The sequence below is a fragment of the Diadema setosum genome, chromosome 18 (genome assembly GCF_964275005.1).
Source record: "Diadema setosum chromosome 18, eeDiaSeto1, whole genome shotgun sequence".
In the NCBI taxonomy this organism is placed as follows: Eukaryota; Metazoa; Echinodermata; class Echinoidea; order Diadematoida; family Diadematidae; genus Diadema; species Diadema setosum.
Genome location: NC_092702.1, coordinates 26,307,743 through 26,333,815, shown reverse-complemented (window position 1 = coordinate 26,333,815; position 26,073 = coordinate 26,307,743). Strand labels below are relative to the sequence as shown.

Here is a 26,073-nt window from a genome sequence, read left to right as displayed (position 1 = left end):
TTTTATTATAACTATTGTTCACATTTTGTATATACACTTAACATTGATTTTACCAATTCAAATATTTTTACAGTGGTTGTTTCTATCCTTAACTCACATTTTAGAACTGTTTTAAAGCACTAATGCTGGGTTTTTGTTTCATCTTCAAATGGTAAATTATGCCTTTAAGAACCGTCAGAGGTACATTGTATCCAAATGAAACTTGGCATATGTCATGTATGTATGAGTCGATGAAACTGCGCCTATTAACTTTTGGGTGCACTCTGTCAACGTCAAAGGCCACAGTTCAAGGTTAAAAATTCTTGAAATTTCACTCTTTTCCCCCATGTCATTTCAATATTTTGCCAGTCATGTGAAACTGCCCAGCTCACACTGTCAAGATGTACTACAGACCTATGGGAGAATAATGCGATATGCGGAAGCATACCAGTTGCCATAGCGACATTTTCTAGTCAATTATTTTATAGGGAAAAAATGCAGGTCATTTTAGTAGAAACAAATTTCGAACTATTCAAGACTAATCCGTAGTATCTGCTATGATATTGTGTATGGGAAGTGCAATAATTGCTCCTTTGTTTACAAAGTGATGTAACTGATATATCTTATATTGTCATACACAACGTAATGTATGAACCAAAATCAAGATCTCATATGTTAGCATCACTCAAACTCTGTCTCTGTCAACTCTTTGAAGTTTCCTTCCTTCTATCTTCCTGTTTTGCTTTTCTCTCTTTCTCTCATGTATATACAATGTATGTTGTGATACATACATATTTATAATATAATAAATGTTTAAATGCATAAAAGAATATGAAGATTCACATATATATTCATATTTCATATAAGTCAAATAAATCACATACAATGTTGATTCAGCTTGTTGTACATTTGTGGTTTGGTATTTCAGCTGGGAGACTACATGTGGAACAGCAATGAAAGGTCGGGTGGGCTACCCACTTCCATCCCAGCGACCGGTCTCATCAACACGGACAAGATGTACCGTGCTAACTGGGTGCTCAACGACATCCGGCTCTGTCAGGAGATGGGGAGGGCCCTCAAACTGGGCGAAGAGGCAGACTGCATCCCAGAGAACAGGTGAGCACGTTTTGACCATCAGAATTTTTAACGATGAGTGGTAAATTTTGTGTAATTAAGAAAATATGAACTTTTTTGTGTTTTAATATTCATGCATTCATCATTATTTTCTTATATTCAAAAAAGAAAGTTCTTCTCACCCACTGTCTTTTAAAAATGGCAACCAACAGCATACCATTATACAAAATTCCATCTACAAACTGCTGAATCACCATGATGCTTTATTTTTATACTGTACATGAAAATAGGGGAAGTACATGTATGTAGTGTACAATAATTGCAGGGTAATAAAGCACATCAATCTTTTCTTTACATTCTTGTGCAATTATAGATCCACGCGCAGTGACAGCGACCTGTCCGACATGTCTTTCGTGACATGCTGCGAGGAGTCATCACCATATGAGCCAATCCAAGCCATCGCCAACCCGACGGGCATCGAGATCATCCCACACCAGCTGTTTGATAGCGACCTCCACACCCTCCAGTTCATGCACCACGGCTCATGTGTCTCCCTGGTCGACGAGGACTCGACGGGGCGCAACGTCCTCAGCCTGCTCAAGCTGGACGTCAGCAACGCCATCATCGTCTGGGCCAAGTCGGTGGAGTGCACCCGCGAGGAGGACCTGGATCTCCACATGATCTGCAGCGTCATGCTCTGCACTAAGTACCACTCTTCAAACCTGGCCAACACCACCAGTTTGGATGGTGGGTACCTCGACCTCACCTACGCCAAGTCTGTCTCAATGAAGAGCGCAATTGCCGTAGAATCGTCTGGCACCGGGACCACATCCAATACCGCCATGTCACCGCGGAAGTCTGAAGCGGCGCTGCCGGTGCCATCGCCGTACCAGGAAGAGCTCAGCTGCATCAGCATAGTGTTTGGGGCTGGAATCACGGACAATAGGGTGCTGACATTCTGTGCACCTCAGCAAACGGCTGCACTGTGGTACCGCGGTCTTGGGATGGTGATTCGTGCGGCGCAGGCCCTGCAGAAATATGCCATGGACAAGAGACTCCAGAAGCTTCAAAAGGAGTATATGAATCTGTTCTTTGAAGCTGCTCGGTGCACTGGACCAACACCGCTGGAGGCAGTGAAGGTGATTTAATTTGGGGAAATATGTTGATTACAGAATAAGAATTCTGTTTAAAATGTGATCCTATGTTTAAAGGAAAAAGGATGTTATTTCTTCTTTCCTGAACATACCGTAATCGTGCTCCATTCAGTGTAAATATGGCAATGAAAGTGTTTACTAAAGAAATGCAGACAAAACATAGACTCACTCATTAATTACTCTTAGAAACAAGATGTAATGCTGATTTCTTCTTGAACTTACCAACAGTTAAATGCCATTCATTGGAGATTCATTTTTGATAAAAGATAACTGTTATAAGATTTAGCTCATGATAGTAATTTTACACTCGGTGAATGAAGTAATTACTCAAAAAGAACACACTTTCCAAATCTTGTTCAACAATCTGATAATGCAGTTTATTAAACTGTATACAAATCAATGATGCGAAATACTGAACCAACAATCATCTCTTGTTTATTTGTTTTTTTCCAGGTTCTGGGAGGGAAAAATGCTGCCATGAAAAAGATGTCGACAGAGCGGCAGAGTAGCACAGACACCAACACCCAGAACATCAGCCTGGACCGGCTCATGGTCCAGACGCCCATGAGGATCATGCTGAGGAGGAAATCATCCACCAAGGTAAGCTGGAAAATCTCATAATTTGGGAGACGGTTGATTTACACTTTCTTTGCCCAGGTACACACAGCTGCAACTTATCATGTTTTTTCTTCTTTTTTTTTTCTTTTTTTTTTTTTCATCAGCAGTCAGACAATTCTTCCAAACTTGACTGAAATTAATCAAATTCATGAAATTTTTGTGTCAAGTTGTTTTTTTATTGCAACTGATTCACAAATTGCCCTACATCAATGTAAATAAGCATCAAATTACATTGTCGGTTTAATCAATCAAACACCGATTAATTCTGTGCTTATTTAAGTGAATGTAGGGCAATTTGTCAATCAGTCGCAATTGACTTGAATGAATTTGAAAGTTTGCCAGCCCACTCAGGCATGACACTGCTCCTCTTTACAACAGGAAGATGATTGGTAAGACAATTAGGGAATAGGGAGATTTATAGGCCATTTCTATTCATTGACAATTAGCAATGGCTGTTTGATGTCTGTCACGTTGTCATGTCAGTGATTCCTTTTAGTGTGATTTGCTATTAAAGCCTGATGCATGGCTCTCCGTTCAGGGTGTCTATATCCCTGAATCACAGCCACCATATCCCTTGGCTGCTAGTGGTAAATTGAGAGAATGTAAGATTCTCATGAAAGTCTTGAAAGTGAATGAGAAATCCTATTTGGCTCTTTCTGTGCTTTGTTTCCCAGTCACCATGTGTGCTGGAGTGCTTTTTTGTTTGTTTGTTTGTTTGTCTGTTTGTTTGTTTTTGCTAGTAAGCACAGGTGTCTTGGTACTAGTTGTCAGTTAACCCGTTGAGGATGGCTTGATTTTGCTATAACACGCATTTCCCATAGACACCTGCCCAAGTATACTCAGGACTCGTTCTCAACGGGTTAACAGAGATCACCTCATTCCTCAATCATTTTTGTAACCGTGACCCTCGTGATACATTTAGGCGCATTGCTACACCTGAGTGTGCTTGCTAATCTCCTAAGTTGGAGACTAGGAAGCTTGACGTAGAACTGTGTCAAATTTGGATGGATTACTGAATACTGATGGAAAAAGCCTAGCAAGTTAGCTAAGTGCCTTGGCACATTAAAAAGTTAGCAGTAGGCTTCCCGTCCAAAAGGTAAAGTGTTTGCTTTGACAGGCTTTGAGTAAGAAAGAGCAAAACTTGTGTCGTCACGTTGTGGTGGATTTAATAGCATACTGCAGGTCAGTGCCCTGAATTTGCACGGCATTATGGGAGCTGCGAACAGAAATAACCCCGCTCGAGCTGGTAATGATGCCTCGGCATCGAGACACGGGCGTTTGATATCACCCATTCGTGGTCGACATGCACGTAGCACTCGCAAGACGAGGTTAATTGCTTGTGCTCATCCAGTCTTGCAAGCTCGCAGCATTCAAAAGAAGAGGAAAGGAAACTCAAAAAGAGCGCCTGTGCTTGTCTTCACAATTGCCCGTCGGCTGTTTTGCTGTCTGACCCCTCTCTACTGCTGGCGTGCCGCTCCTGTGGATTTCCCAACTCACTGATGAAGCCCGCTGGAAACGACGCTTGGATGAAAATTACAAATCACACTGTGCTCATTGTCAAAGTTAGCTGATGACACCAACCATTCATTACACCCTCCATAGCTTACGACCAACACATTAACTGCTGCAGATCACCCACAGCCACAGCTCAAAAGCTTTGAAAAAGGCATGTATTCTGTCATTGCATTATCCAGATAAAGTTGCAGACATTAAATCTGAGATGACTGCAAATTAAGGTGTTCTGGCTGAAAAATGACACTTTAGAATTGCTGAAGAATCAAACATTTTATACCTCAATTACCTCCTGTTCAAACTTAAAAGTCTTAATAAAACTTTGAAATTGGTATTTGATGCACGGTACAGTTGTAGGTGCTTTGAAGTAACTATTGTGATTAGATGCAAAATCACCTCTTACATGACAGTGAGAGGTGTGTTTCCTTTGTACTTGTACTTTAAAAAGAGGGCTTTTTAACATTGTAAGATACAGACAAGTTATGCTTTGTTGTTGATGCATAGAGTCTGGAGAATGTAGAAATTATATTTGGTTACTGTTTCTGTTTATGCTGTCATATGTACTTGCCTGATATTCATACTTGCCCCAGTGTGCTTTTATCAATAGGTCTGCAATGTATATGATAGTAGTGTACTGTCATTTGTCTCTTTCAAATTATCTTGGCAGTAGAAGAAAACAAGTCTAACATATTTTTCTCTGGTGCTCCATGCAACAGTGGCACTGCCCAAAGCCCAAAAATTGCTTCAGCTCACTCTGTGACTTTCAAAAGGAAATAACCAACGCTGCAGGGAGAGCAAAGAATTCTGACCCTGCGATCGCACACATCTGTGTTCTTGGCCACGTTGCACCCAAATGGACCCATTTCAACTGACTGTGCATTTGTGTGAACAAAGTTAAAAAAACACTGAGTTGTGCCAGCTGAAATCTTGTGTGCAAGAAGAGGTTTTGCCTGTATGGGAGAGCTACCAGCTCTGAGCGAGGTACATACAATGTAATTGCACCCCTTAGGAGCAACTGAGTGCCACGCCACTGCCGATTGCAGTGGCATTGCCCTCTTTGTGATGATGATAGATTAAGTGTCACCTGTAGGGATATAGAAGTGGGATGTGTGGCAAGTAGTTTCATATCTACAGATGATCTTGGACTTTTTTTTCTACATCTCGAAGGAGAGGAAATGGCTGTGTTGGTTGGTTGTAGTGAGACAGAGAAATGAGTACCTGAATAACGGAAAGACCCAAGTCCATTCCAAAGATTTTTAGTAAATAAAAAAGAGTGAAACCAAATAAATAACATCCTTATATTTTTGCCCTTTTTTTCCCCTTAAAGTTATGGGAATATTACGTGTATCAAGTAAATTGTAAAACAGTCATTTGAATGATTATAATCGATTATTTTGCACCGATTCTCCAAAGGTTATAGCCAAATCTGGACTTAAAGACCGTTCTTTCATTCAGATATTCAAATGCTGTTGTAGACAGTTGGAACCTCAGAAGTTGTCTTTCACTCGTCAGGTTTTGTGCATTTTTTTTTTCAATGTCAAACAGACAATATGAAAGCAGGTGGATATAACCCTTCCCCTTCCATTCTCAAATTTTGTAACAAAATCTATTAAAATGCTATTGCTTTGATATGCTTATCGAAAGTCTACTCAGGGCATTTGTCAGAAATCACAGCTTTTAGGAATTGTAGTTTTACTGTACTCATGACAGTTTGTTTATTCATAGGATGCTTATAAGGCGTTGCATCAAAATTATGACCAGCAGGATCCTGAGGGATCCTGCTGGTCTAAGGCGTTGCATCAAAATTATGACCAGCAGGATCCTGAGGGATCCTGCTGGTCATAATTTTGATGCAACGCCTTACTAGAAATCATAATCGTGATTGTAAAAGTGATAATTTCAAATGTACAAAATCCGTTATGTAATTACTAGTGTCATTTTGATGATGATGAGTTTTATTATTATTGCATTTTTATCTTTACTACTTCTATTATTATGTCATTGTTATTATTGCTTTTATTATTGTACAAAAATGTACATTGTATTGATAGTGTGATTATTAATGTTATTATTAGTGTTATCATTATTGTCTCTGTAATCATTTTCTTAATGTGAACCTAAAGCAATTCAGTAATTACAACCATTAATTGACAATAATCTTATAGTACAGTATGTAATTAGCACATAATTGCGATCATTGTGAAATTCTGCAGTTATAGAGACTTTTATGCATGTGTCTTTGTACATGTACCATTGAATAAATAATGTGTATGATTTTGTTCACTTTTATTAGAGAAGGGTGTTGGGAGGTTGAGTAGTGAATAAAGGCTGTATCTTACCAACAGAGACATCTCCGCGACGTCTCCATCTTATCAGTGGCAGCAGTCGTGGAGACGTCTCCAACATAAAAATGGCTTGCGGTCTCACCAAGGAGACGTCTCTGAGACGAGTAATGACAGGTGTCAAAAAGTTTCAAATATGATGGAGCCGTTGCAGGATCACCTGACTTGATCTAGGCAGGATGTCAGCACGCAGATGAGTCACGTGGTTTCTAAAGTAGATCAAACAGCGTCAAATAGAGTCATGGAGACATCTCGGCGACTTCTCACCAGTTTTTCTGGTCTCCAGCAGGTCTCGGCGACGTCTCGGAGACGTCTCAGAGATATCGTGGAGACATCTCAGCAGTCGCGGCTATAATTAGTCTCCGCAACTGATGGAGACGTCTCGGAGACATCGTGGAGACTTTGCGGAGATTGGAAAAGGTCTCCAAAAAATCGAACATGTTTCTGCAACTAGCAAAACCTGGAGTCTCGAACTAGTCGCGAACAAGTTTCAAGCCTTGTGAGATACCCCCTTAAGGGAATAAATATAAAGATACAGTGTGTCTGTGCTGTGTCTGTACAGGGTTCATGATGACTCACTGAAACCTTTGTACTGATTAAAACTTAAAGGATGAACGAGTGTATGTCATTTTGTTTTTATGGTCAGACATATATCTTTTCAAAACACAGATGTCAAGTAACAGTAACTGGTTACGTGATGAAGAAGGCTTTTAGTGATGGTGAAAGGACAAGTACTGAAAATGTGTTGTCATACCTAAAATGAGCATGATATATGAAACATAAAACTTGCTGTTCAGAATTTTTGACTTGTTTGGATTGATGTTTTATACCACTAAAATATGATCTTGCTTCCTTTGTTTACTAGACCTGTGCATTTGATATTACATTATCTTACAACTGTGTTATCTTTTTTTTTTTCCATTCCAATATTTACTAGCCCAGAAGCTTATGTAAAAAGCTAAAGCCTAAAGGCATTTTTGTCTCCGCATGAATCACAATATCTAATGAGGCTATGAATATCTGTTGCAGATTCACTTTCTTACCTACATTATCACTTTCTCAAAATTGTGGTGTACTTTTTCATACCAAATTAATAGCATGCTAGTTGTTTCAAGTCATGTTTTTAGGCAATAGAGACAAACAACATTAATATTGTTTTATTTTCCAACCAGTGTGATGTATTATTGTGACTGCAGTATGGGTATTTACTCCATTGTAAATAACCGTGAACTTAGAACATATTTTACCATTTCTCTATGAGATAACATAGGACTGCAAAGGCGAGAATGATTAGATGCATTACTTAGTATTCATCAAATTATTTTACTTCCAAACCATTTCATTTGTTTCCCTCAGGCAGGGGACTGAAGTAGTCAAATTTACAGGAATATTCAAACTTATGGATATTGTTCCTCCAAAGTTATGGATTGAATGGTGAAACCAACAAGCATTTTTTTTTTCATATGGACAGTTTTTTTTTAATTATTTCAATGACCCAAACATAGTGCATACTGTCTGCTTTGCCTCAAAAAGTTGGTTTATGTTTGAGATTTCCTGAACCTGATGTAGTCCTTTTTTTTTTTTTTTTTGGTAATGAGAGAATGGAGATTTGCACCTTTAAAAATGCCCAGACTGACTGGATGAAATATTCTGAAAATTTAGGGGGTTGAATTCCTGTATGATATACGGTCTGGAGGCGGGGGGTTTTTCCCTCCTCCTGAACATTGCTGATAATTCCCGAATTTGATCTCAGCATTACTCTTATCCTCCATCCATCCACAACTTTCCATAAATCTTTCTTCTTTATATTTTCTTTTTTTTTCTCTTTCTCTTGCGAGCACTTTCCTTTTCTCCATCAAATGTGGGCTCTTTTTATATCTATCTACTGAGTAAATAAGGGTCCAGGAGAGCCTCTGCTGGCTGATTAATTTTGATTAACAACTTTGGTGATGGATTGCCAGTTCTTCTACACACCCGAAGAAGAAAGCTGATCCACATCGTTGTTTCGATAAATCTTTGGATTACCATGTCTGCACTTGCTGTAGTCTTGATTTTCTCCACCCCATTCTCCCACGCGCCAGCTGATGCATAAATCAGGGACCATTGTGGCATTCGACAGGAGAGGATGATTCAAGAAAACCTGTGTGTGTGACGGTGAGGTCATCCAGTAGCCATTTATGTATATACATCATGAATGAAATATTGTCCTTTACCTAAACAGGGATGTCTTCCCACGATTCCTTCTACACAATTTTCTGATTGGATGCGTTCGTAAAATTGCTCTTGTAACATTCTCATACATTATGTCTCTAGCCGAGCTTTGCTTTCCACTTTGACTCGGATTGCTCTTCTGGCTGTACCACATTTGGTAGAGCTTTTTTTTACAAAAAAATCTGTTCATCAGCAGATAGTGAACACATCCATCAGAATACAAGCTTTGGAAATAAATTCCATCCCTGTTAACTCACCTTGTGATGAAAGGATTTTCTATAGGGATGCTTTCCAAGTTTCACTCCATCGTATACTGTTTAGATATGAGTTTGATTCACAGCTTGATTGTGCAGTGGCATTGTGCCTTCATATTGCCATTTGGGAAAAATGTAGCCACAACTGTAAACTCCATATTAGTTTGCAAACAAACTTGTTTGAGATCAAGATACCGTTGATAATTTGTGAAACAATCAGAATAGATGCTTTATGCAATACAGGCTTCTGAAACTTGGTGAAATGAGATATGCTGGTGTGGGATGACCTTTTACATGAATTTATGCATTAGATCAATTTCCAGAATATGAAAAAAAAATACTTCAATAAGTTACTAACTTTGTAAAAAATGTTGGTATCAGGCAAGTGCTGTTGAAAAGAGGCACTCACATGTCTTATCATTATCTCTCTTCTATCACACCATTGTCATATTTTTTTACCCGTTGAGGATGGACTGATTTTGCTGTTTAATAACACACACTTTCCGTAGACACCTGCCCGAGTATTCTCTGGACTCATCCTCAACGGGTTAAGAAAGGAGCTTCATGAGTCTGATTGATATTGCAATGACTATGATAATAATTATAACAAATATTGCCATCAATTTAGTTATCATTATTTCTTTATTTGGTATTTTTTGTCTGTTTCTTTATTTATTTTTGATTCTGCACTGGCTTTCCGTAATTACTTGTAAATGTAAGCGTGACTTTCAAGCATATTTTGGTCCGAGCCGAGAAGGCGGGTGTCTTCTTCTGCAAATAATTTGAGTGATTTCCCTGACCAGGCATGACCTGTTGGTGACATCCATGTGTGCTAAAGGATCGCAGACAGGTGTCAGGCCGACTGAGAGGGATTGGCGGTGCAGTGGGTTGTGTCTCCTCCTTGGAAAGTGTTCCCTCTCCAGAGAGCCGCAGCTGACACCTCCGCCGCCATCAATAACGCTGGCTGTAAAGGGGATCGGAGGACAACCCTCCCTCTTCCGAGGGATTGTGTGTCGGACCGGCCGGTCGGTGGAGCATTTGACGCACGCGTGTATGTTTGCGCATTTGACGCATGTATTTTTCGTCAGTCTGTTGAGTTTCAATAGGGAGGGGGAGAAAGGTAAAGGGGCAAAGAGAGGCGTACGGCCAGAGGAATGGGAACCCAAGAGAGGATAGTGATGGGAGGCGGAGAAAGAAGAACATTACCTCGAGGAGAAAAGAGATGTTACGGATGAGCATTAAAGGACAAGTTCACCTTCATAAACATAAGGATTGAGAGAATGCAGCAATATTAGTAGAACACATCATTGAAAGTTTGAGAAAAATTGGACAATCGATGCAAAAGTGATGAATTTTTAAAATGTTTGTGTTGGAACCGCTGGATGAGGAGACTACTAAGGCTCGTGATGTCATATGAGTACAACAGTATAAAGAAAATGTAAAGAAAATTCAGCTTTTTCACTTTTTTCGCATAATAAAAGAGTGCTTGACTTGCCTCTTTCTAAAGACAGTGGGAATAATATTACTCATAACATACGTCAGTAGCGAGTCAAGGGAATGTGCACTTTTTTCAAAAGATGAAATTTTGTGAAATTCTCTTTATATTTTCCTTATATTGTTGTACACATGTGACATCATACACTGCAGTAGTCTTCTCATCCAGTGGTGACTGCACAAAAACTTCAAAAATTCATAACTTTTGAACGGATTGTCCGATTTTCCTCAAACTTTCAATGATGTGTTCTACTCATATTGCTACATTCTCTCAATCCTTATGTTAATGAAGGTGAACTTGTCCTTTAATGATTGATGTTTGTTGGCTGATGGGGGGTGAGGGATTGAGAAAGAGGAGAGAGAGAGAGAGAAAGAGAGAGCATGTCAACAAGAAAAACAAAAATTAGTGACATGAGATTAACATGAGTAACTGTGGGAGTCGGAGTATAGTGGAATGAAAGACGAGTTATCAAAGGAAAATATGACAGGTGAGTGCTCATCAAAAATGAGTGTGTCAAGGATAAAGAGAGATTTGACCAAGAAAGAGATGGAAAAAAACAAACAAACAAAAAAACAAACCAGAAACCAGAAGAGAATACTGAAGTGTGAAGCATCACAGGTGGATCTGGGCATTTTCAAGGTAAAAGGGTCAATTTCAAGGATGTTATGTTATTTTCTGTTTCCAATGTGCATAACCCCCCCCCCCCCCCATGCTATATGATCTTTGAGAACACTTAATGAGAGATAACTTTGCCCCTAAATTTGCGTAAAACAAGCAGTCTTTTGGAATTATGCCAAAGTGAAAATTTGGGGAAGAAGGTAATATGTAATGCGAGACTGACATCTATGTAATAACATATATGTACATGTATGAAGGTCAAATGGTAAATATGCATTGAAAACCTTTTTCTTCTTTTTTTTTCCAACTGAATGGCGCGATAATGCTAAGAAAAGATAGTAACAGCCCTCAAATTCTATTGAACACTATATTTTATACCATTTCTAAACTTAGTGGTGAATGTATGTTACGGGGACTGACATAACTGACACTGAATCTGTCATGCCCTTAGGATTTAAGGGCTTTTACTACAGTGTATCTTTCTAATCAATGTCAGTCTATTCAGCTGAAAACATTACATATAAAGTTTGCCCAAAACCTTTCATTATAGCACAAATTCTAATAGATCAATTGCTTAAAGCAATTTTGGGGCAAAATTTCCCTCATTAAACTGTTCTAACAGACCGTATTGTATTAGGGAGTAATGCACATTGGAAACACAGAAAATAATTCAACATCCTTGAAATGTACCCTTTTACCTTAGAAAATACATCTGCAAGAAAGAGGACACAGAAAAAAGAAACCAGACAGAAAATACCGGCAAAGGTATAGCCACCATCTGACAAGAATAGTTATATCAAACTGTACTTCCAGGAAAATTAGGTTGTTTTCATGTCACTTCTTCTTTCATGTTGAAAGCCACTGTGTATTTCCCAGTCTGTGTGAACTTTCTCATATTTCAAATGGATGACTGCTGCTTTTCGAGTCCAGAGACAACTAATAAAAAAGAATCCCCCCCCCCCAAAAAAAAAAAAAGAAGAAGAAGAAAACATGGAGGGTAGAGGAAATTCTGGCAGAAGATGGAAACTGATCCCACGTGATGACATTTTCCGCGAACCACTATGATACGGGGGAGGTGGTGGGTGTATACTATTGACCTCGTGAGCGGTACGTAAAACATCGCGCAAGCATTTGTTGCGTGCTTGGGTTGCAGATGGCGGGGTATTACATATTTGGGTTTCTTACGAAATGGGAAATGGCTTTTTAACATTTCTAGCATGCTGTCCAACATCTATGCTATCCACCCGTTGACATTTTCTCCTTTTTTTTTTGTTTTTTGTCTGCTTGCCAAAACATGTCACAAGGAATCTGATCGCTTCGGTCACAAGACAATATTTATCCAGGCGCGGGCAGCAGACGACTATGTCGCACCCGTCAGAACTCGAATGGCAGCTGGGGGTGGCAAGTGACTTATTTTGATGATTGGTCATGACAAAAATAGTTTCACACTCCACCTTTGGGGGGCGCTGCTTTGACATAAGGATGAAAAACACTATCCCCCAAAGTTGCATGCAGTACCTGTTCCATTCGGGAAATGAATGAAGAAGCCGTTAATTGGCTGTCATAGCTAAATCTCTCTGCACCATATGAATGTGTGAGCTCTGGTCCATAGATTAGAAACAAGCTGACTAGAAAGCCTTTTCTGTGGATGCGTGCTTTGTCCTGTCATATACATTCTTGATATTCTTCCAGGCCATTGGACACTCAGGAAACTCACAGTATTGTTGTATTACACCGAAATTGCATACAGCAATTACATGTATTTCTAAAGTTGCATTCAAGTAATTTGTTTTGTTATACATTGTTTGTTTGGTAGGCCTATGTATTGTTACTTGAATCTCATACAAGTATCTTTGCTTTGAATCATTTTCATATTTTCTTTGGTTTGGAATACCTTTGATGAAGTAATGACTGTCATTTATTTACAAAGGAAATCAATAAGTTTCATTCATTAAAAAAAAAAATTGCACATGTGCTGAAGTTGATTACAAGAGCTTGCTGGAGTTCTGCTTATATTACATACATGTAAATCTGGAATGCCAATATGCTACATTTATGCTGAATTTGTGTCCGTAACTTAATGTATGCATGTATTCCATGAAGGAAACTATAAATCTGTCTATGATCGAATGCTGGTGAGTTATGAATACCAATTGTACAGGTGCATGTGGAGAAACCTCAATGATATCCCATCCCTTTGTCTCAGTAGCACTATTTGATCAGATATGAGCTTGAAATGTTCTTTTTTTTTAATTAATAGTTTAAGGTTATTTTGTGTTTTATTTTGTGTATGTTTTTTTATTAATGTCACAAGAATTTGGATAATGAAAAGATTTGTTGACCCCTGCATAAGGAGTTTAACATTGTACTACAGGTTCTTCTTTTGAGAATGGCAGCTGTCGAGCTATCAATAGGATCAATACACTGTAATTACAATATTACCCAATGTCATGTTTACATGTGTGTGCTGTTCCAGAGCATTGAAACACCAGGGTCACCTCTCGGGAGAAGGTCGCGTAAGAGTCTGCGCAGCAAGAGCCGCAAGAAAGTCCACCAGCGCGCCTACACCATCGACGTCTCCACTCTGTCAATAGGGGGCAGCATGCAGGATGGGGACACCAACAGCTGCGTGGGAGTGGGCGGCCAGCTTGACGTCAGTGAGAACGGGACGGTCAAGGGCCCCCCGTTGGTGGATGTCTCGGTCAGCAGTAAGTGACGCAGAAAAATGTGGCTAGACTTGCATCTTTTGTGATCTTCATTTTATTCTGTGATTCATTTGTATATCAGCCTAGTCAGGACTGTGCTAAACAACCTGTCAGTGAGTGCCCTCCAATACCTTTCTAATTTTGGCTCCATCCACAAGGGTGTCTTTTCCTCTCAAAATGACCTTATCACAAGTGCTGTGAAGAAGATTTTTTAGAAATTGATAGACGGTTCTCAATGTTGTTTGGTAGCTAGGCAAACCAACTTAGTTTAATGACATCAAAACTTGTCAGTACAGATTTCCTACAGTATATGACACTATATTTAGGGGAGTTTAAAGCCAGGAAAAATTCTTTATTAATCAAAAATTGCCCCCATGTTTTATGAATCACAGCCAGGCCAAGTAAATTTCCTCCTGCATGATTTGAAGGGAAACCCGTGTGGGTATTTTTTTTTTCTTTTAGCGAATTCATCCTCATCAACTGTAAACTCACTACTCGTATGAAATCTGCACTTACACTGTGATATCCCAAAGTTATTTTTTGTACCATTTGTTTGATTGGTGAAAAAAGGCAAAGAAATATTAAGATGTAGTTACAGGAGTGAGCCATCTAACCCACTGTCCATTGTTACCAGATAAATCCTTCACCAAAGTCTGTGGGAATATCAGAACCGCACAGGGAGCAATATGTTTCCTTTAACCCTTGCTTTGCCAATTTGCACACACACTGGACTACTTTCTTTGCTGATTGGCACAGATGTATGAAAACTAACTGTCAGTGAGTAGATATTACCAGATCCCCCCTTATCCCTACAACTTGTATAACCTGATACAATATTGACATAGAGAATAGTAGCAATAAACCCTTAATTAACCCTTTACAATGTATATGTGTGGGATCATAGCTGTATCCCCGTGTAACTTGGCAAGAGTTGCCATCAGCATTCAGGTATCCTCCAAACTCGACCTTATTAGCCAGCCCATTTGGGCATAACAGCATGCCTCAGACATACTGTACAGGAAGGTCATAGTGACGCAGTACCAGGGATAAAGGGAATCTACATGTACGCGTTGATGGTGATGCAGACAACACAGTACGCTGTCAGTGTGAAGAATCTGTGATCTACCATTCTGTACAGTAATTTCTCAATATCATTTCTTGTAACTATCAGAAATGTTCAGATGAAACATGTCTGATAGTTTCGTGGCATTTCAATGCTAATTGTGGAAGAAAAGTAACTAATTTTATCTAAAAAATATGCAGATTGTGGGTTTGTTTTCACTCCAACCACTAATGTAAATACCCGGGTATCCGATCATGAGAATCAAGCTCCAGACATCTGTGTCAGTCCACAAAGAGAGCACTCCGGCAGACATACCAATTGATAATATATTGATAATAATAATAATAATAATAATAATAACAACAAATATATTGGTAGTGATAATAATAATAATAATAATAATTTTATTATTATTATTATTACTATTATTATAATTATTATTATCATTATTATTATTATTGTTATTACTAATGAATCATGTGGGGCTATTATTAATCATTTTTATCCCTACAATGTCCATTCCAAAGATGACGACTCTATGCTTCCTGTGGGCTCCAGTGACGAACCCACCCTGCCCTCAGAGCATGAGATCTTTGGTCGGAAGAGGAGCAGTTCCTCCATTGGCTGCGATGGACAGAGGTCTCTGACGATGAACAGCAATTTGTCTTTCATTGGTAAATTTTTACTCAGTGTTTTTTTTTTTCTCATCGTTTGTCTTTTTTTGTGTGTGTGTGTGTATGCTTCATTACTAGTCATAAAAGATTGACAATGTGAGGTTTTACTCCTTACTTGAATTAACCTGTTCCGTATGGGAACCCGGTGACCTGCCTATTAAGTCTACGGGTATTTCAGAATTCATTATGGAACGGATTAAGCTCCTACTCCATAATCTGTAATGTTGTGAGTATTCAAATTCAAAACTTGCATTTTGGCAAATTCTGGCGATTGCTCTGTCTTTTTGGTATACTCTATAACTTCACTTGGTATTTCCGTACATATACTACATGTTACATGTATCACAGCATTGAGAAATGATCAAACTCACTGTGAGCTTTTTTATTAGGAGAGTTTTGAATGATAATAGATTTCTGTCAATACAAGTCTTATAGATGGTCTTGAAATCTGCATTGTGCAGTTTAAAGTGATTCTCTGGAATTTCTCACCGACAGTCATTCTATTTCTAAATGTTTTTATCTCCCACCTTGTAGAATTTGTGGAGCTGTTCAAGTCGTTCAGTGTGTGTTCCCGGAAGGATCTAAAGGATATCTTTGACACCTACGCCTCGCCTTACAGCACCAGCAGAGATGGATCCAGGGACCGACAGCCCGAGATCTATCACCATGGCAACAGGTCCGTTTCCCAGGTGGAGGAGACAAGCTTCATTGGTGTTGGAGGTGAGGAGAGTGCACCCCCCCCCCCTCCAGCTTTATCTAGAATAGCATCTTATGACTTAAGTATACAAGAAGAGTTTATTCCTCAGAGAATCATCATGCTATTTTGAGAGACAGCATTGAGGCAAAAGAGAAAGAGCTGTCAAAATTTGAGCAAAGCTGGACAGATGCTCAGAAAGTTTTGACCTTTTTGAATCACAGGAAAACAGTAAAGATGATGCACTGACCCAAAATGGTCTCAACTCTCATGAATATATTTGCCTATTGTCATGCAATGTTTACAATTTTATTGTTATTCATAAGTTTGATAGGAAAAAAGGGAGTATTTCTCCCATGGACGAATTTACTCTCTGTGAATTATGGCAGTCGAAGATGTTGAAATATGTTGCCATGACAACAGTAGACACCTGTAACAGAGCTGCCATCTCATATCAGTGAAGTATTAGAATGACAAAGAGATTAGAATTTGGGAATGACAGCTCCTTGGATTTGCAGTCTTCATTCGGTACCTCCAAATGTTCTGTCAGATATAATGCAAAGGTGGTGGCACCTACTATAGTATGAAGGTAGGCAGTAATAAATTTCACTTCCAACGACAAACATGTTGTAACTGTGCAAGATGACAGTACTACCACGACTTTCCTCTAATGTTCTCTGAATGTTAGAGCTCTTTCCCAGTCCCCATAACCCACTGTTTACAGGAACTAGGTGTACCATATATCAAACCTGTAAGGACTTGCTAACTTTCAGAATCAATGAGTTAAGATAAAGGGATGCTAGTAATTAGGAAGTTTAATGTGTGTTGCATAACTTGTCATTCTATGCCATAGCAAACCCTTTCCTTTGTGAGACCATGCATGATGTATTTGCATATGAAGGCTGCCGTCTTTTAAGTTTGTCCATAAGAGGAACAGTTGTGGTCTTACAAGCGTATGTATGTCAAGATTTGACATTTTTATCTGTAACATGACATCCACTTGGTACATACATTATGAAAGTAATGAAAGAAAGTTTCTATTTCTAATATTGATAGTAAGAAGTTCCAGAGCATGTTGTATTTTAAATTCAAGGGGTGTTTGAAGTACATCATTTACTGATCTATTCATTAAATGCGATTCTTTGTAGTTGATTTAAGTGTAGTTCACTTCAAAAGAGCATTTGATCTTGTTCTCCTTTCAGTGGTCTCACAGGTCACTAAATACTATTAACCAGTATGTAAAATTCGTAGGAGGTGGTTTGAGATAGCAGAGATGAAATCATTGGACTAATGTAAGCCTTCTGTAGATTCTTCAGTATTAGAATATAATGCAGTGTAGGTAGCATATTTTCATACCATATATATCAGCATAATAATGTATATTTTCTCTGTTCTGGTCTCTCCTCTCATTACCCCACCCCCACCCTTCCCTTCATGCACTGTATTACGTAATCCAACTCTCCCTTCACGCCGGCCTTCGTGACGTTTGTCAGTCATAAGCCTTACCCGCAACTCTTTCCCACCGCTGGTGCCCGACTCCACTCGCCGGGTGACCAACGCCATCTCGGCGGCCAGCGTCCAGACCAACAGCTCGGGCACCCAGTCGGTCACCTCCCACGTGGTGACCCTGGAGCGGCTCAAGCAGTTCCTGACCACCAAGCAGGGCATGGCGGAGATCACGGACGACGAGGTCAATGAACTTATACAGGTCAGTGAACTTTACATTCACTTTGTGATGTCAGTGCTGATGATAATCTTTGGCAAAGCCCTCCCCAATTCCACAAGATATTCATCACTTTCTGTTGGGAAATGCAAAGATTATAATAAGAACAGAGTGACAGGTAGAAAATTGTGTTCTGTGTTCAATAAGTTCACTATGAACTTCTAGCATGCAAAGATGAAGAGACGTGTTAGGCAGATTACTTGAGAGACAAAATAGAAAGAAGGAGATAGAGAGAAAGTTAGACATGTGCAAACATATTGCTGTGATTTGTTCCTTAAACCTCATATACCCCATTGATACAGGGCATTTAGAATGCTCTAGAAGTACATGTACTCTAAACTCTGTGTGAACAGACAAAGTGGCTCTGTGATGTGCTTTAAAAGTTGTGCCCCTCTCAAGGATAGGTTCAGGAGCACTCCTGAAATGCTCTAAGTCCTGCGTAGCGGGTCACCAATATTTGGAGCAATTCAAAAGTGGAATGCAGTGTACATTGTTCCTAGGTAAAGTTTTCTCATGCTTGAAGGTTGCCATGGCAGTTATACGTACCTCTCTCAGCCACTTTGTGTTAGGTCTTGATGGGCCATGATTCTCTGTAGGAACAAACTCAAGGGGCTGAAGTCCAAGAGCTTCCAGAGCATTCCTGTGCCAAACTTTTGTGTATAAATGTGATAGAAAAACTTGTACATCACATGGTAAAATGTTGCTTCTGTGTGAGTAGGGTTCAAAAGTTTGACCAATGCATTCTTGTGTGACATTGAGAAGTCAAGAAGGGGATGTTAGCTTCTTTTTTATGCCTCCACCACGAAGTGTCGCCGGAGGCATGATCTTTTCGGGTTGTCCGTCTGTCCGTCCATCCTTCCATCCGTAATGTTATTTTGTGGACAGCATATCTAAAAAACTGTTAGAGATGTCCTAATGAAACTTGGCACGTATATGTATGAGTGGGTGAAGTTGTGTCTATCAACTTTTGGGCACACATGCTCAAGGTCAAAGGCCAAAAGGTCAAGGTCAAATGCTCAAAATTTCACTATTTCCCCTATATCTATGCAATGCCTGGAGGTATTTTCTTGAAACTTGGTGTATACATGAACTACCAAATAAAGATTCCCCAGAGAGAGCTTTGGGTCATGAGATCAAGGGTCAAAGGTCAAGTTAAAATGTTAAAATTTTACATTTTTATGCCTCCGCCACGAAGTGGTGCCGGAGGCATTATGTTTTCGGGTTGTCCGTCCGTCCGTCCGTACGTACGTCCGTACGTCCGTACGTCCGTCCGCTTTCGTTTACACGATAACTTGAGTAATATTTACTGGAATTTTACCAAACTTGGTCCAAGTATGAAGTATGATGGGGCAACGATTTGATAAGATTTTGGGTGAAATCGGCTGAAGGTCAAAGGTCAAAGGTCAAGGTCAAATCAAGAAATTGTATCCGTTTACGCGATAACTCAAGACTGTATGGAGCAAATTTCACCAAACTTTGTTGGAGGATGATGTATGATGGGACAATTACTTGATTAGTTTTTCAGTGAAATCGGACAGAGGTCAAAGGTCAAAGATCAAGGTCAAATCCTAAAATTTATCTGTTTATGTGATAACTCAAAACTGGATGAAGAAGCTTTCACCAAACTTGGTCCAAGGATGATGTATGATGGGACAATTAGTTGAGTAGATTCTAGTGACATTGACAAGAGGTCAAAGGTCAAAAGGTCAAGGTCAAATGCTAAAAATGTTGCTATTTCCCCCATATCTATGCAATGCCCGCAGTTATTTTCTTGAAACTTAGTGTAGACATGTACTACTGCGTAAGGATTCTCCAGAGAGAGTTTCATGTCATAAGGTCAAAGGTCAAAAGGTCAAAGGTTAGGTGAAAATGTTGCAATATCACTTTTCTCGCAAATGGTTCAATGTATCTTCATGGAGCATGGTACATATGCATGTACTGACTAGCAGGGATTATCTAGGGAATTTAGGGGTCATGGGTCAATAGTCAGGGTTCAAAGGTCAAAGTCAACTCCTCAAAATGTTACTACTGTATTTCCCTCATACATGCATACTAGTATATGCAATAATTGCATTATTAGTTTTAAAAGTGTTTAATATATGTACATGTATTACTTGATGGAGATTCTCTTGGAAATTTCCAGCCAGAAGGTCAAAGGTCAAAGGTTAAGGGTTAAAGGTCAGGTTTAAATGAAAAAAAAATATTTTGTACTGTAATTACACTCTTTCTTCATACCTTGAAAATTATACTCAATGCATAAACTTATAATAAGGTCGGTCAGAAGTCAAGTAAAAATTTTCAATTCCCCAAATATGTGTACCTGCACTCTTTAATAGACAATTATAGCAAACCCAGTTCGTGGAAAGTGAACATTCAAGATATTTCTGACAAACCTGTTATTTCGATATTTTGCCAGTTATGTGAAACTGTCATCACACATTGTCAAGACATTGTACTATACACCTATTGGGAGAATCATGCATTATGGCGGAGGCATCAGTCGCCGTAGCGACATTTCTAGTTCTCCATATCTCATAAATATTTCAAGGTATCTTCATGGAACTTAGTATTTATGCATGTACTGACTGGCAGTGATCATGTAGGGAATTTAGGGTTCATGGGTCAAAGGTCAGGGGGTGAAAGGTCAAGGTCAACTCATCAAAATATCATTATTTCTCTTATCTATGCAATGCCTGCAGGATTTTTTCTTGAAACTTAGTGTATGCATATATTACCCAATACAGATTCTCTTGGAAGTTTCTTGCCTAAAGGTCAAAGGTTAAAATGTCAATGTCAAGTGAAAGTGCTAAATTTCACTTCTTCTTTAAACCTATAAAAGGGTCAAAAGTTGGGTACGAAAATCCTCAAATCCCCAAATACCTGCACTCTTAGACAGTATAGCCATTCATCCAAATAAACCTTGTTCCAAGGATAGTGAACAGTCAATGCATTTGTGACAAACCTGTCATTTTAATATTTTGCCAGTTGTGTGAAGCTGTTATCACACATTGTCAAGACATTGTGTTATAGACCTATTCGGAGAACCATGCATTATGGCGGAGGCATACCAGTCGCCATAGCGACATTTCTATTTTTTTTTTCCAGCCAGCATACACGCGTACACCTAGGAAGTAGATTGCAGCTTGCCATGCTTGTACGTTGAAGAGCAGATATTTCAACTCTGAGAAACCGGTGCATGAGATAAAACTGCAAAATGATTACAAATGGAAGGATAACATGAAAATATGAGAAAATGGGGAGAGAGAGATAGAAGACTTTGCAGTGTGATTGTAGACTAAACCAAAAAAAAAAAAAAGAGCAAAAAACAAAACAAAAAGCAAACAAACAAATAAACAAACAACATTGATTTCCAGAATGAGACCAATTGAGGTGAGACGGCGATGTTATTGTAATTTGAGCTGGCCACGGCGGTTTGGGCTGCATGCTCAGAGCGGGCACATGTAATGCAATTCTCCATGTTTATCGAATTGTTCCTGTTTGCATGTAAAATGAGCTCAAATCTGAACCGCACAGCAAAGCAGAAGCAGAGAGTTGGGGGGGGGGGGGGGGTAATGTAAGGGAGGAAGGGAGAAGAAAAAATGGGGAAACAAGCTATATTTAAAGGGGGAAAATGATCTCAGAAAAAAAAGAAAAGAAAAGAAGAAGCTATTCACAGTGCCTCCAGCCCTATACGTCAAACGTTGGTGAGGTGTCCAAGCGTTTTAGAAATAATTGATGTGATAAATGTGTTGTTTTGGCTACTGTGCCCCCGAATACTGCTGGAGCGTTGAATAAAACATGCCTCCCGCCCTTCCCTGCCTCAGGAGGAAACAGATGTAAAGAGCCAAGGACAAATGAGCTCATGGGCACAGAGACAGATGAAGAGGCACTTGATTTAATCTGATTTGATTTGATATGATATGATTTGATTTGATTTGTGTTCCAAGATTTTTGATTTTCTGCAGCTGGCTTAAATCTAGAGTGTGAGGAAAGGATTTTTAGATGGTGATTCTCCCCCCCCCCCCCCCCTCCCTGCCCCAGCTGAAAACAGGCATCGGTTGGTGTGTTTGAATAATGATGGGTGAATGATTTAAAGGGAAAGAGGGGGGTTGAGGAAATAAATATAAAAGAAGGACTAGATGTACGACTTGATTATAGGAAAGGTAATATATGTACCTTGACCATCATGTAATATGTAAGAGATGAAAACTTAAAAAAAAAACACTTTCATAATGTGGAGATTGCAAAATGGACCATTGCAGTCACTAGGGTGTAATTTAAACAGGGCATATAATTTTATCCTTTTATCAAAGCAATTTTTTTTGTTAGACTGTGACAACACAATCACAAGGTAAAAGTGTATGCAATGTCAAACCAATCTCAAACCTGATAACCAGCCAGGCACAAATCAATTTTCACTTTAGGGAGAATCTAATCCCTCATAAGTTTTAGGGTCTGGATAATATCCTTACTTGAGTAATTGCACATTGGTTTGGTGATAAAAGGGAGGAGAATTTGGCTTATTTCTTCTTTTTTTTTGTGTGCAGTGACAGGCTCGACATCTGTTCCTAAAACTTAGGGTCTCCTTATATTTTTGTTCTGTACCCAATTTTTAAAAGCTGCACAAAAACTTAATGTTTCACTTCACCTCATTGTGTGTAACTTTCATGAAACAAAAGAAAAATACCAAATTGCAGGCTGCAAAAGAGATGATAAAAAGTTTATGTGTAGGAGGGAAAAGAAAGATAATAGATGGGTTTATGTTAACTATAGCCAAACATGCAAAACATAACAAACACAAAATTTAAACTTTTTAAGAGATGGCATCATCGTCATAGAGGTCCATTGTGATTTATAAACATTCATATGAATACTTGTTGACAGATTGGAATTGGGACTGCATCCAAGCTAAATTTAGACTACATCAACAATCTTCTGTATGACAAACTGCCTGTGAGGGAGTAGAGAATTTTAGAAGCCACCCACAGAAGCAAAAAGACCCCCAGGAATGGAAAAAGGAAAAGAAAATGGAGAAGAAAAAAAATCGAGGGAGAGACAGAAAAAAAAGTTGATTGAGGTGGAGTAGACCATTCAGGTGTAAATGGAAAACATGTTTTATTTGCCATTTCTGATTCTGTCCTGCCCACGGGCGCAAATGATCATGCAGGCGTGTTGGCCAAGGTTTCCCCTGCTGGGAGTGGTGTAGGGATGAAGGAGGTGAAGAAAGGGGGGGGGGGGGGGGAGGGGAGGGGGCTAAACAGGGACAGGCAGTGCATGACTTATTGGCACATCTGGGTGTCTGAACCAATGCTGTATCCCCTAGACAAGCCTACTATTCCAGTAGCCAGAAAAGCAAGCTACAGTGTACCAAAAAAACAAAAAGGAAATCAAAATCAAAGAATTCCTTCCACCCATTCTGAGGTCAAAGGATTGAATTCCTACCCACATTTAGAATTATTCTTTTTCTTAAGTTCCCTTCCCCCCCCCCCCCCCCCCGAGAGCTGATGAATGAACACATATGCCTGTGTACTTTCCAGACCTCTCCTTTTCTTTGATCTTGTACGTGGAGTCATGATACTATTGTTGTTCTATCATTTGATGTTCTATCATTTTGATGCTTTGATATTCAGCTTTCTCTGTTCTCATCACATTCAAGAGATACAAGTTTGTAATTTGATTTTTATTAGGCCAGCAAAATTCGGGAGAGCTTATTTGAAAAAAAAAAGAAAGAAAGATATATTGACTGTTTGTTTTTAAGTGCAAGTGGCTTGTTTGTATTTCCTCTGCAAACACGCTAATCATCTCACCAGAACAATCCAAGATGCATGGTTTGTTCATCACCAAGACCTTCAGCTTGGCCCAATATTGACAGTAAGGCATTTTATCAATAGATTTTTTCCCCTAAGTAAATACAAGTAGCTACAAAGTTGATATGGAAACTGACCACTGCATCTCAAAGTCTGCTAATCAAGGTGTCTGGTTGTGCTGTAGTATCTAAGGAAAAAGTGAAAGAGAACAAATTAAAGGTAAAGAAAAAAGATTAGAATGAGAAATTCAAAATTAATCATGGTGCAGATGTCTTACATTCCACAAAGGGTGGTGACAGGATGTTCAAATTGATTGCATTGTTATTTTGCAGTTGTGTACATGTATATTGTTTGCTGGAAATAAATGTCGTTGAACTGCACTGAACTTACATGGATTGGAAAATAAGAAAATGCTTATTTTTATAAATATGCCTTCAAATTTCTTTCAGAGTCAATGACTTAAAACTGCAACAACAACAAAAATTGAACAAGATTGAATTTCATTTACTTACAAGAGATGCAATAAACACAGATGTACTAAGATGTATGGAAAAAAAAGAAAACTATTAAGCGAGAGTGCTGAGCCAAATGTAGTTGACATTCTGCAGTCGCTAAGGACATAAGCTGGAGGGCAACGGTGATGTATTATCCAATTTCAGCATATGCTGGTGGTCGGGAATTCAAGATTGATGTTACAGCTTAGCGGGGGAAAAAAAATGAAAGAGAATTAAAAGAAAAGAAAACTCTTCCAAGATTTATTGTCAATAGGGAGGAGATGAAGGGGGAGAAGAATGGTGGAAAAGGTTATCATGTGAAGAAAAATGAAAGGCATGTTTTAGAAGAGTGCTTGCAGGGGAGAAGAAAACAAAAGTGAAAGGTGAATGCTGTTGTGGGTCCACGAGGGTTTGGATTTAATGGTACCATGCTGTCGTTTCAGGGCAGTTTTAATCTGTGAAGTCCTGGGAAATCGGGCTTCAGGTACCATGATTGTGTCATCATTGAATTACCACCTCTGACTTTCAATGTGTGCAATTGTATGCCATCAAGAGAAAGTTTAGATGGCTAAATTTAGTCAATCTGCACAAATTTGGAAAGAAACATGCCGACATTTCCTGATTTTAGAGACTACTATGAACTTCTGTATCTTAAAATGTGCTGTTCCAATTAAAGGACAAGTTCACCTTCATTAACACAAGGATTGAGAGAATGCAGCAATATAAGTAGAACACATCAGTGAAAGTTTGAGGAAAATTGGACAATGGATGCAAAAGTTATGAATTGTTAAAACTTTTGTGTTGGAACCGCTGGATGAGGAGACTACTAAGGCTCGTGATGTCATATGAGTACAACAGTATAAAGAAAATGTAAAGAAAATTCAACATATTTTCACTTTTTTCGCATAATAACAGAGCACTTGACTTGCCTCTTTCTAAAGGCAATGGGAACAATATTACCCATAACATATGTCAGTAACGAGTGAAGGGAATGTGTACTTTTTTCAAAAGATGAAATTTTGTGAAATTCTCTTTACATTTTCCTTATATTTTTGTACGCATGTGACATCATACACTGCAGTAGTCTTCTCATCCAGCGGTGACTGCACAAAAACTTCAAAAATTCATAACTTTTGAACGGATTGTCTGATTTTCCTCAAACTTTCAATGATGTGTTCTACTAATATTGCTACATTCTCTCAATCCTTATGTTAATGAAGGTGAACTTGTCCTTTAAAGACTTTGTTATAAATAAAGCAGTTTGGAGGTTTTTTGAAAATTCTGGTAAGAAAGCAAATGATATTACACTCTACCGTATGAAACATGAGCAATGATTAGTGAAACTCGTGACAAAGAGACTCAACACCAAACCAAAATCAGATTCCTTTCATAAGCTGGTATGTTGTAGAAGTAGGAAGTTCAGACCTTTCCTCAGAATATTGAAACCTTTCCTCAGAATAGGGAGCTTTAGATTTTGACGCGCGGACGTTTGAGCCGACGCTTGCGCTAGACGTTCTCCTCTCCCCGCGTCGTGTGGAAAAGTAGCTTTAGATTACGCTGGGACGCAACGTATAAAAAATAAACTCGCGCCCCCATATGATCAGTGCATGAAGAAGCTCTCTACGTCGCAAACTGTGCGGACGTGAAAATAGCCCA

General features: G+C 39.0%; 1 protein-coding gene across 1 annotated transcript in view; it reads left to right on the top strand.

Annotated features, from left to right (window-relative positions):
* Positions 1–26,073, top strand: part of LOC140242063 (uncharacterized) — a 219,312-nt gene that overhangs the window by 168,091 nt on the left and 25,148 nt on the right. Inside the window, exons 16-22 of the mRNA XM_072321825.1 lie at positions 908–1,095; positions 1,427–2,192; positions 2,661–2,807; positions 13,734–13,965; positions 15,553–15,699; positions 16,234–16,419; positions 17,887–18,101. Coding sequence (XP_072177926.1) covers positions 908–1,095; positions 1,427–2,192; positions 2,661–2,807; positions 13,734–13,965; positions 15,553–15,699; positions 16,234–16,419; positions 17,887–18,101 — 1,881 coding nt within the window. The remainder of the gene's footprint in view (positions 1–907; positions 1,096–1,426; positions 2,193–2,660; positions 2,808–13,733; positions 13,966–15,552; positions 15,700–16,233; positions 16,420–17,886; positions 18,102–26,073) is intronic.